General features: G+C 42.8%; 1 protein-coding gene and 1 long non-coding RNA gene across 2 annotated transcripts; one reads left to right on the top strand and one right to left on the bottom strand.

Moving 5' to 3' along the window:
- Nucleotides 1-1060: 1060 nt before the first annotated feature.
- On the top strand, nt 1061-2095 carry LOC117355667. The gene is made up of 3 exons (XR_004538428.1): nt 1061-1187; nt 1979-1980; nt 2034-2095. It is a non-coding gene; the product is annotated as an uncharacterized LOC117355667 (long non-coding RNA).
- A 2094-nt stretch (nt 2096-4189) lies between these two features.
- On the bottom strand, nt 4190-12461 carry LOC117355666 (zinc finger protein 160-like; the record flags this gene model as incomplete). Its single annotated transcript, XM_033934570.1, has 4 exons — nt 12336-12461; nt 11884-12010; nt 7905-8024; nt 4190-4851 (listed from the first exon to the last, which is right to left on the bottom strand). Coding segments are annotated over exons 1-4 (933 nt in total), but the record flags the coding sequence as incomplete, so codon positions are not given.
- Between the last annotated feature and the right edge of the window lie 235 nt (nt 12462-12696).

Here is a 12696-nt window from a genome sequence, read left to right as displayed (position 1 = left end):
TAATAATAACAACTTTATCTTTGTATACCGCAAGTACCAAACAGTTCAGATCGGTTTACAGAGGAAGAGACTGTACACAGACAGCGATGTTACAGAATATATGTTAAAATTACATTGGTAAGTCGAGAGAGGTTAGGTATATCCAGAAGAATATCAGGGATAAATCAAGTATTTCAGAGATACGACAAGACGGGAAGGAGTCCGATAAATTTATCAAAGAGATAGATTTTAATTGATTTCCTAAAGGATTGGTAGGAAGATGTATTTGAAATGTGGGTTGTTAGGCATTTATTCTATTTGCCTGCTTGGAATGACATTGTTCTATCGAGGAATCTTTTGTAGATACAGCCCTTCAGGGGGGGGTAGTTAAACAGATAAGCATTGCGTGTTCGAGTGGTGCTTGGGAATACAAAGTGGTGTGACGTAGATTGGGGATAAGCCCGTTATGGTTTTGAAGCAAAGGCAGGCAAACTTGAAGATGACCCTTGTCTCCATTGGCAACCAGTGAAGTTTTCTGTAGAACGGGCTTACATGATCTGACTTTTTGAGGCCATAAATGAGGCGGACAGCAGTATTCTGGATGATTCTCAGGCGTTTGATGGTCTTCTTAAAGGATCCCAGGTATATGATATTGCAGTAATCTAAGGTGCTTAAGATTAGAGACTAAACCAGCAAGCGAAAGGAGAGGAAGTCGAAATAGTGTTTGATGGTACAGAGTTTCCAGAGGGTGCTAAAGCATTTTTTAACCTGAGCGTTAGTGTGGTCTTCAAAAGTCAGGCATCTGTCCAGGATGACACCAAGGATTTTGATGGAAGGATTGATTGGGTAAATTAGACCGTTTAATTTCAGAGAGGTATTCGTTAGCTTGTGGTTAGAACTCGCCAGGTAGAGCTTGTTTTTTTTTCAGGGTTCAATTTTAGTTTGAATTGTGTGATCCATTGCTCAACCCTAATGAGAACGGATGAGGTGAAATGTTCAGTTTCTTGTGTCAGTGAGGTTATGGGGATGATAATTGTAATGTCATCTGCATATATGAATGATTTCAGTTTTAAGTCAGATAACATGTGTCCCAATGATGCCATGTAGACGTTGAATAGAGAAGGAGAGAGAGGGGAGCCCTGTGGAACTCCGCTGGGATTGCACCAAGATTGGGAGAAGGTTCCATCGCTGTGGACCTGGTAGGTGCGGTTTTTTATGTTTAAATGTGTTTATTCATTTTAACGTGCAAAAAACAACCACAACCAGAGTAAACAATACAGAATAAAGACATATTTGCACAAGATTGAAATCACCCCTCCCAACCCCCCAACAGAAACCCAAACAGAAAATCCCTGGAGAGAAAAAAGCACAAAAGAAAGCAATTAGGAGTTCAAAAGTTTATTCCTGGCCACCGAGGTAAGGGTCATCCAAAATTGCTCCCAAATCACAGTAAATCTGTGCCCCGGTCCAGAATCAAGTTCAGTGAAATGCCTACGTTCCAAAGAGGCATGGATGATCATCAAAGATTTCCATTGGCTGTAGGTCGGGGCATCACTAGCTAGCCACTGTAGTAGTATTGCTTTTTTACCAAGTAATATGGCTCGAGCCAAAAATGCTGACATGCCTTTAGGTTTGGGAGAGACAACAGCATAAAAACCAAAAAGCGCTCTAGGGGACAGAGACCACCGCCGACCCCAAAGAGTGGAAATGGAAGATCCCAAACGATGCCAAAACTGAAGGACTCCAGGGCAAAACCAAAACATATGGCCCAAGGATGCATTTACTTGCGAACATTTAGAGCATTGATGAGTCTGAGAAATGCCCATCCCTGTAAGCTCATATGTGTGAGATGTACAGGTGAAGGATAAATTTCAATTGTAGTTCCCAGTGCTGAATATTAGTAGATAGTTTTCTCAAAGTTTTGAGAACTTGCTGTATCTGACACGAAGAAAGAGTACATTGTAAATCCTCAGCCCAAGTTTCTGTTAAAATATCAAAGTTGTGTCCAGATTGACTGTCACGAATACCCACATGATGAAAACGAAGTGGTGCAGTTTTTTAAAAAACCTGTGAACCAGGTTAGTACCTGTCCAGAAATGCCAATAGAATCCAGGCATCTGAGCAGAATGTCATGGTCGACAAGGTCAAAGGCACTGCTTAAGTCAAACTGGAGAATCAATGTGCTTTGTCCTAGAGAAAACAGGTGGAAGAGGTGATCGGTCAGCGACTCTATGACGGTTTCTGTACTGTAGTTTGTGCGAAATCCTGACTGAGAGTAGTAAAGAATGTTGAACTTCTCTAAATGTTTCATGAGATCAAGATTAACTAGACCTTCCATTAGTTTAAGGAAAAGAGGTATGTTGGCGATGGGTCTGTAATTGGAAACCGAAGAGACTGATTCCTTGGAGTTTTTGAAAATAGGAGTCACAAAAATGTGGCTGAGTTCCGACGAGAAGTAGCCAGTGGACAGGCAAAGAGAGACCCAGGTAAAGAATTCAGCTTTGAATGGGTAGGGGGCTGTTTTCATGATAATCAGAGGACAGTTGTCTAATAGGCAGTTGGATTTTGCATATTTAGAGTAAACTCCACTGGCTCCCAATAATCGCCAGGGTTCATTTTAAATGCTCCTGCCTAGCTTTTAAAATCCTATACAGCATCCTCCCTCCTCTAATCCCTTTATCTTGGAACTCCCCGAGTCCCAACAATACCAGGCCCACCCAAAAACTTAAAAACTTTCCTTCCCCTCACTAAAAGGTATCCTCTATGCGGGAAAATTGGGGAAATCTCTCTTCTTCAGAATTACAGGGCTTTGGAATAACCTTACTACCCCACTGCGAAATCAGGTCTCCTTCCAACTATTCCGTAAGCACCTGAAAACCAGTCTTTTCACAAAAACGTAACGCTCTCCTCCCCCCCCCATTCTCAATCCACCAAACTCAATGTGCTATTCTCTTCCTTTATTAAGCTCTTGAAAACCGTGCCGAGCTCTATATTCATGGAGAGGATGCGGTATATAAACTTAAGGTTTAGTTTAGTTTAGAGCTTGAGGAACTGGTTCCAGTCTGGGTTTCCAAAATTATTCCAGGTCATGTCAGCAGTTGAGCCTGCATTTCCTAGAACAGGTAGATTGATTGATAGGTCTGTGCTAGTATCTACAAGAGACGTTTTCAAGTTACAAATTTTTGAGGCGAAGTGGTCTGCAAGGTTTGCTGTAGGGGGTGGGAGATCTGTGTGAGAGCGTTTATGTAGGTTAATATCAAATAAGGAATTGACTATTCTGAACCTATTCAGCGAAGGAGAATGTCACACCTATTGCACTGGAAATGGTATTTAAATTAGAAGACCCTTCTAATGTTTGGACTGAACCTGGGGACTCCCAACTTCCTCTATATCAACAAAAATAGTACTGGACACCAACTGAAGGGCCAGTAAAAGGAAGAAAACAAAATTTTCCAAACTAATACATACAGCTGTCACCCTGTTTTAGGCGAGAACTCAACAAAGTTAAGGTAAACCATGTACATTTGTCCCCTGGAATAAACCCCAAATTACAGAGTGCATACTTTATCAGGATGGTAATACATTTCATCTGGCAAGGCCTATTCGCTAGTTCAAATCTTGTTTTCTCTGAATTGGAACACATCCATTACTCCAAAGATGTTTAGGTAGGTGGCAGCTTGTTGGCAGCCATTACAGATGTGGAGGAAGGTGGTAGCTTTGTTTCTAGAGTGAAGCTTTTATTACACGTGGTACATATATATGTACATGTGTGAATCACTTGGTGTCTTTTTAGATACGAGCCCAGTGAATCTTTTATTACACTCAGTACATGTATATGGTTGTCCCCTGTGTGGGTCACTTGGTGACTTTTTAAATGTGAAAGCTGAGTGAAACTTTTATTACACTCAGTACATGTATATGGTCTGTGCCCTGTGTGGATCACTTGGTGACTTTTTTTGTGCCTTGTGTGGATCATTTTGTGTCTTTTTAGATTTGAAACCCAAGTGAAGCTTTTATTACACTCAGTACATGTATATGATTTGTGTCCTCTGTAGATCATTTTGTGACTTTTAAGACTTGAAAGGTCATTGAAGCTTTTATTACACTCAGTACATGTATATGGTTTGTGTCCTGTGTGGATCACTTGGTGACTTTTTTTGTGCCCTGTGTGGATCATTTTGTGTCTTTTTAGATTTGAAACCCAAGTGAAGCTTTTATTACACTCAGTACATGTATATGGTTTGCGCCCTGTGTGGATCATTTGGTGACTTTTTAAATATGAAAGCCAAGTGAAGCTTTTATTACACTCAGTACATGTATACGGTTTGTGCCCTGTGTGGATCACTTGGTGGTTATTGAGAGTAGAAAGCCGAGTGAAGCTTTTATTGCACTCAGTACATGCATGTGGTTTGTACCTTGAATGGATTATTTTGTGTCTTTTAAGATTTGAAAGCTGAGTTAAGTTTTTATTACACTCAGTAGAGGTAGATGGTTTCACATTTTTATGATCTCTTATGTGCAGTTGAAGTTCTTTTTTGTGGGTTTTTTCTTTTCTCTTATCATGGCGGAATTTAGAAGTCACTTTATCACTGTTTTTAATTTGGAAGGGTCCCTCTGCTAGGTGTCTCTGGTCCTCAGGGATGTAACTCAGATCCCTGTCATTTCTCTCACACTTCCTGACTCCTTCCCTTGAGACCTCTGTAGGGTCTCTCTGGTTCTTTGATTCCTGCTTATAATTCTTTGTATTAATCTTCTTAGTTCCCTGGGAAATATTCTCACAGACATTTTCTGACAGTGTTTGGATTTGTTCCATTTCAACTGGATCTTCTTCTTCATTCTTTTCTCTCTTCCATTCGTGCTGGATCTGATGATCTGCTGGATAAAAACAAAGTATTTCTCATGAGTTAGAAAACACCCATGCTTTCTATGATACTAGTATAATCTGTGTATAATGAGGAAAGAGAGGTTATGTTGCACCAGGACTTTCCATGTGTGGCTTGAGAATTGTTCAGTTTCCTATTTGCAGAGCATTTTTTCAAGCATTTATCTTGAGACAGTGCCAGTTTGTGAGCTGGTCCTTGGATATGGCATCATGTAGAGTTAAGGGAGTCAATTCTCTCAAGGGCGCCAAAAGTCTGAGTACTCTGACAGTAATCAGGTTTTACGCGTAGGTATAGGAATCGTCTGTAGCCCACTCGTGCCCTCCCTATTTGCACACCAGCCCCTCGTACTTACATGCAATAGCTCTTAGGTGCTATAATGCCCAAATGTATTTATGAGCTTTCCTGCCATGTCATCTCTGTTGTGGCACGTAACTGCTGTTTTAGCATGAAAGTTACACACCAAAGGGGGACTTAACATTTGGGAAGAGCTCTGAAGAATGAGAATATATTAAAATCTGTGCATATTGGGGAATTTCTTCTACAACCCCTGATCCAGAGTCCTATTGAAACATGATCACTGTTGGGTCATTTTTGTCTCTACTCTGACTTACAGATGGGAGAACAGCCTGTGAATGGAATAGGGACACATATGACTGTTCTATATTGTTCAGAAAAAGCACAGCTTAAATCTAAATCAAGATACAAAATAAAAAGGACGACCACCAAGAAATCTAACTCAACCCCTCTTATGTGGTGAGGATGCCAAAGAACCACATTTTCTATGTGGACAAAAAGACCTCAATATAAACGCTCACTCGGTTAAATTACCATATGAGCTAGTCATAAAAATCTCCATGTTACAAAACACACTCAGGTGACACTTTTAACTTATTCAAACATGTCAGTTATATTAAATGCTAAACCACCACTTGTGTTTGAGTAATCTGGACAATGAATATCAATCAGAGTCAATACTAAGTAACGTTGAGGCAAATGTTTAAATGGCAGCACTTTAAAAGGTGAAAAAAAATGTTGATTCTTTTACATAACCTGAACCTGTTTCCTCACAAAATCAGGGATTGTAACATAAATGCTCTCCACTTTTTTTATGGTCAGTCTTTGCTATAATTCACATATTATTCAACAAAGGTTTTGACTTTCCTTAGCCAAACTACCAGGAGCCTCCTCTCCTGAACAGTCTCTCTCTCCTAAGTCCACAATTTCCCAGGTCTATCAACCCTTAACTAAGGTAATTTCTTGTGGAAGCCTCTTCCTCAGCAGGACCTCTTCTTTCACAGGGACCTCTCTGAATGATTCTACTTTGTGGCAAATAAATGCCTGACTCAGGAAGGTTGCCTTGTTAAGCTGGCTTAACACTGAGCTATAGAGCCCAGTGAATTCTGGGACATGTAGTCCGCTCAGTCTTGGGATAGCGGCCTCTGCTGTCTGGAGGCGGAATGGTAGCATTAGTAAAAGAGAATCCCTTACTCTTTCACACCAAGCTACTCTGGGTTCACACTGTCCAACATGCTAGCCCTAACTCAGTATCTCTACCATCCAGAACCATCCTCAAAGTACACAAATCATCTAAAGTACTAGGTGTCATGCTAGATCCCACACTTTCATATACGCCACTAATCTCCAACCTCTGGAAGAAGACACTCTACAGCATGAAGCGACAGATTGATCAGACCTTTGTATGACGAATATCATTTTGCTGTTATGGTAAAAATGCTCATTTTATCCCAGCTTGATTACTGCAACTCCTTGTATACAAATCTAAACTCTGCTAGAGAATGACAAGGGGACGGGTTCCCATGACAAACTGCAGTAAGTCCGCAGAAACGGGAAAAATTGTTGCTGGTTTATCACAGGAACAGGAGCAATGACTTCTACCATGTTTCCAAGTTTATTCATCACTTAATATACCGTTTATCAAGAAATACCTAAATGGTTTACAATAGTATAATATGCTTAAAAGAGAAAAAACAAAAACATACTATATCATTTAAAAGAAAAAAAAAAAAAATTTGAGAAGGGGAACATGTAACAACAGAGACTGGCTGTAACAGAGGGGAGGAAGGAGAGATGAAAAAGAAAAGAAAGGGGGGAGAGAGCACAGTAGGGAGCGGCAAACAAAATAATTACACCAAGGTCAGACTCGGGCACAGTGATAGCGTTAGCGGAAGAGCAAGACCCCCACAGAACAGTATCTCCTCCCCAGCTCCCCTCACGTCTACATTATTTGAACCAGCCAGCTGCCATACGATGAAAATCTTCCAGGGTGCGTTCCGAGGCCTTCCTTCCGATGATGAGCCCCTCCTTGATGTAACTTCCAGTTTCGCGAAATGGGAAGTTACATCAAGGAGGGACTCGTCATAAGAAGGTCTTGGGAACAGGGTTCTGAAAAGTTTTCATCGTGGTGCAGTTTTACCTGAAGGAGCCAGTTGCCCTTCACTTTAGCTCCAGCTGTAGACCAGAAAACACCCCCCCCCCTCTGGTACAGCGATAGTGGCAGCGGCAACCCCCCTCCATCACGGGGTGTAAGTAACATCAAGGAGGAGCTCAAAAGCAGCAGGTCTTAGAACAGGCCTCTGAAGATTTTTCATTGTGGTGCAGCTGGCTCCTTCAGGTAATGTCGGCACTAGGGAAGATGGGGAAGAAATGCTAACCTGGGGGGGGTGTTGCCACTGCTATCATGTACCTGTGGTGGTGGGGGGGGGGTTGTTGGAACCATGGGAGGGTGCTGTCTGGCTCCAGAACTGAAGTGAAGGGCGGCTGACTCCTTTAGGTAAAACTGCGCCACAATGGACGGATCTGGACTGGGGGAAAAGACGTTTTAGACCCATGGGGACTGAGGCTGGAGGGAAGTTACAGATAAACAGGAAGGAACCTGGATCTTTTCTCTCCTCCACCTCTCCAGAGCTAAGCCTGTGTGGCCCATAGGTTAAGCCTTCACTTCAGTCCAAGTGACTGATCCTCATCCCCAGCAGTTCCCCAACAGAAGGTGTTTACCCCAGTCCCTCTTATTACTGCACTCACCTGAGCAGCTGCTTTTCCCAGATTCTTTTTCCTCTGATTCAGGCTCATCCTTGATGTACTGCTCTTCCCCTCGTTCGATGTAGGATATAATTTTAGGGGTGAAGGTCAGAGAACCTGTTGCTGGAGTAAAAAATTGCATTAAGTATCTTAAAAATTTTATACCTCAGAAAAGTAACATAAACCTACAGTTACCAGACATCTGTGAAAACCCAGACATGTCCTCTTTTTCGAGGACGTCCAGGACGTTTTTTTGAAGATGAGGGAGTCTGTCATTCCTGACTTCCCCTCCTCTTCCCTGGGCTAGCCGCTGTAATCGTATCTTTGGGCAACTGGCAGTAGCAGCAAGGTGAGCTTGCTACTGCTGATCTGCCCCTGAAGCCATCTCTGTACAAGTCGTGCCAATGCGAGAATATGAAGTTGCAGCAGAAAGGCAGATTCTAGGGCAGGCGGACACATAGATCTCATGCAATTCATTGGGGAAATCCTAAAAACCCGACTGGATTGTGGCTCCCAAGGAGGGACTTTGGTCCCTGGAATAGAGGGAGTCTTAAGAAACAGCATGAATGAAGAGAGGGAGGGAGGGAAAGGGGCTGGAGAAACAGCATGAAGGGAGGGAGGGAGGGCTGCAGAAGCATTATGGAAAGGAGGAAGTGCTAGACAAAGGAGCATGGAGTAGGATAGAGACAGAAATAGGAGGAGAGGAGGTTGAAAATAGAGCGAAAGAGGAGGAGGGTTGGAAGAAGGGAGAGAAAGAAAGAAGCACTAAAAAGGTACAGAGGATGGAAAGAGGGACCAAGGAAATGGGTGGAGTGTGGGTGGAGTCACGTGTCCTTTTTTTTGTCTTCATAAACCCTCCTTACTCATCTCTATACTTGAATTCTCACTCTAAATAATGAATTATCACTCTCATTTCAATGTATGCAAGCTTCTTCATCCCTGGAATAAGGTAAAACAAACACACTGAGCATGCTCAGACAGATGGGAGCTCGGAAAAAGCACAGGAAGCCAAAATCATTTTCCAACAATCCCTCACTAGAGAAAACTTTCCAGCAAAGAATTTCAGAGATTCTTTCTTTTCAGTCTCAATTAGGTTATTTCTTGGTATCTTTTTGCAGCCTGTATCCTATCACCAGTATTGCAGATGAGACAATCATCAGGTTCAAAGTAAACAATTATCACCGATCGGAACCCAAGATGCGAATCGTCTGCTGGTGGGGAAAATACCAATATCTGCTGTGTCTTTGTCCTGGGCTCCTGTCTGCCTCTGTAACCTGCGGATGCTTCAGGGATTTTTAATAGCCAAGGTATCTGTGTTCTCCAAAGAGTCTGCAATAAAGCTGGGAGAAGCCGATGTCTGAGTGTCTAAAGCTGAGTCTTCGGTTACTAAGTTAGACTCAAGAGATGTGATCGCGACAAGGACTTGGTGGAGCTCAAACAAAAGTCTGGTAGTTTTGGAATATCAATTAAGATCTAGGAACCTGTAGATTCTTAACTTTTACCTAAGGAGCTGATTAAGAAATATGTTATTGAAATCTAGGGGCTTTCAGATACTGCAATTTTCAAACTTTATTTGTGGCCTGGTAGAAAGATTGTAAGGGATGCTGAGGAGGAAGGTCGGGATGTTTAAGATCTCCTGATCCAAGGGACCCTTTGCTTTCTTGCAATCTTCATCTGATAATATTCCTACAGCTTAGCTCTTGTGGTTTAGCTGGAGGAGCAACATCCATCCTGAAATTCCCACTATTGTTCTTGTTAGGTGCTCGAGTCCTAGCAACTTGATAAATTGTGGATCTAAAAAGAAAATCTGTTTTGTGCTAGTCCGGAAAGGTCCTCCAGCATCATCCCCATGGTCATTCTCAACATGTCCAGCCATTCCACTAATCGCCTGGTTCCTTCGATTTTCCCAAACACGATGTCCTTCTCCAGTGATCTCTCTCTTCTGATGTGGTGACCAAAATAAGACAGTCGTAATTTCATCATTTGGGCTCCGAGTGACATCGCTGGTTTGATCTCTTCCAGAATCAATTTGTTAGTTTTTCTGGCAGTCCACGGCACGCTTAAAATCCTTCTCCAGCACCAAAGCTCTTGTTTCCGCAGTGTCCAGCTTTCGCATCTGTAATTGAGCACTGAGAAAATGAGTGTGTGGACAAGTCTGATCTTCATTTGGAGTGTTAACACGTTGCCTTTGAATACTTTGTCATGAGCCTGCACTGAAGAGCAACCAAGTGCTATTCTGCAGAGTATTTCCTCCCTGCTAGTTGCTTTTTTGTTTACAAAAGAGCCCAGGAGATTTCAGTCTCTTTTGAAAACTAATAGAATTAGCATATGCTAAATGTTGGGTGTCCTATTTTATGCCTAAGGGCCACGTGGCATTTAGTGGATGCTAAGATTTATTAAAAAGGCCTCTAAGTTACTAATACAATTCAACCCCCCACCAACTAGTCCTCTAAACCCTCTCGCAATAAACCTTTAATTTATGTTGCAATACTCCAACATGGCAGACTGTGGCTCTCTACAGCCCACCCCCCTATTCTAGTCATTGGCAATCCAGCCTGTGTATAGACAGCTGTTTCTTCTACTGTCCAGATGTACGACTTGTCCTGAAAGAGATCTTGACCTCCTATTTCTCCCCCTTGAACATTTATGATTTCAAAGTGTTTGACCATCTCCATCTCTCCCAACCTTGTTTAATAATCCTTGGAAGAAACCACACTGCAACATAAATTTAACTTTCATGTTTCCACTCCTGATACAATCCCCATCATTTTTCATCCTTATACAAAGTCTGTTGCCTCACGGCTGCAACTTTAGCCATCCATGAGATCTCCTCCCGTTTCCTCAACGCTCCCTCCTGAACAGATAACGTACCCCCTCTCCAGCTCGCTGCTAGCTGCCACAAAATAATAATCCGCAATATTTAGTTGATCATCTCGGTTTGTGCCTCGCTTCCCACCCAATAGACAAATCACGGGTCTAACTCCAGAAGATCACCCATTATTTCTTGTACCTGTTTAACTACCAGTACTTGCAGGCCTTAGTAAACATCCACCACAAATGGTAAAAATCCCCATTTGCTCCGCAGCCTCTCCAAAATCTTCCATCTCCCCTCTGATGCCATTTATGAAGCTTAAGTCCATTTCTTGATTCCTTTGTCCCGTCTTCCCTTTCCCATTAATTCCTCAAATTTAATGGCTTCCTGCACATATCCCTCTTCACGTCTCAATCTGTATATAACTATTCACTTGTAAAAAGTGGATAAAACCAGCAGCTTCCAGATCATAATGTTCCCTCAAGTTCCAAATTCCCTTGGCGTTCAGCGTTCTGTAGTTACTTGACCCCTTTGCTTCCCTCCTGTGAAACTCCCTAAACATAATCCCAGGGACAAATTCTGGATTATGTCCAATGGACATCAGCCGAGCAATTGTCATCTAACAGTGTTTCCCTCACTATGTCCCCAATATCCAGTGTTAATTGAGTGATTGGGTTTCTACTTACACTCCTCTGTATGGGCCAAACAGCTCACAACCTATACTCTGTCCTAACATTTATAATTTGATCCAGAACTTTTTCTCACTTTCCATGCGACATGCTACGAATGCCTGGAGTGGAGCTGCCCAGTTATAGCCCTCTTTGTGCCAGATAGAGAATGACATAGGGACAAATTCCCCATCCCCACAGAATCTATCTCCATCCCCATCCAGTGCCCACAAATTCTGTCCCTGTCCCGTCCCTGCAAGCTCTATCCTCATCTTCAAAAGCCTTGAACACTTATGATTTTAAAGTGTTCAAGGCTGTGCAGATGAGGACAGAACTTGCAGGGATGGGGATGGGACAAATTTGTCCCCATGTCATTCTCTAGTGCAAGACAGTAAGACCCTCATGGTCTCATCTGTGTTCATCACACGAGACAAACATAATCAAAATTATCTTTATAATGATGGTCCACTACTGCTAATAGACATGCAAATGTATCCATTACCCAGTGAGAGCAGGGTCTGATAGTTCTCCTCCATCACCTCCCTGTAGAGCTCCTTCTGCTCTTCATTTAAATACTCCCACTCCTCCTGGGAGAAAGAGATAGCGATGTCCTCAAACTTCACCTGCATCTGAAATAGAAACCAGAAACACACTCAGCATCTTCCAGCACTTCCAGAAAGAGGCCTCCCAGGATTGATGCTCATTAGGGTGGAGGGAAATTTACATTCACATAACCCACAATCCCAGAGTATCTCTCAAGGGCAGATGTACAGAATTGACCTTCACATAACCCACTATCCCAGGTAGTTGTGTTTGAGAAGAGCTGCCAGTGCTGGGGCTGAGTGAGGCAGAGGGAGATGCTTTGGGGTGGATAGAGAGTATTTCAATCCCAGAGGAGGGTTCTGGGCACTGAAGGGTTTCTGGGTTGGTCTCTCTCCTTTCAACAAGACCCACCTGGGCAGAAGCTCCTGCAGCCATTTCCCAGGATCAGGCTTTAGCTCTTGCAGTGATCGGGAACCGGAAGTTTCGGCTCAATTGCAGGAAGAAGACAAGACTCGTTTCCTGGAAGATGATGACATCACCAAAGGGGCGGCACTTGAAAGAGTTTTCTTCTTGGCTCTACCCCTTTCAGAGCTGATTGGTCAGACAGTTGCTGGGGTGGGAGAGAAGTGGAAGGTTCCACCCACTAGCTCTGAGAGGGTGGAGGAGGAGGATTTTCAGCTCCTGGCACTCATTGGTCAGACTGATCCTGGGCGGGGACAGGAGTTGAAGAGGGAAATAGTGATGTGGAGACGAGGAGAATTATTGCAGAGCT

Source organism: Geotrypetes seraphini, chromosome 2 (genome assembly GCF_902459505.1).
Source record: "Geotrypetes seraphini chromosome 2, aGeoSer1.1, whole genome shotgun sequence".
NCBI lineage: Eukaryota > Metazoa > Chordata > Amphibia > Gymnophiona > Dermophiidae > Geotrypetes > Geotrypetes seraphini.
Note: the sequence above shows the minus strand (reverse complement) of the source record. Positions and strands in the feature narration are given on the sequence as shown.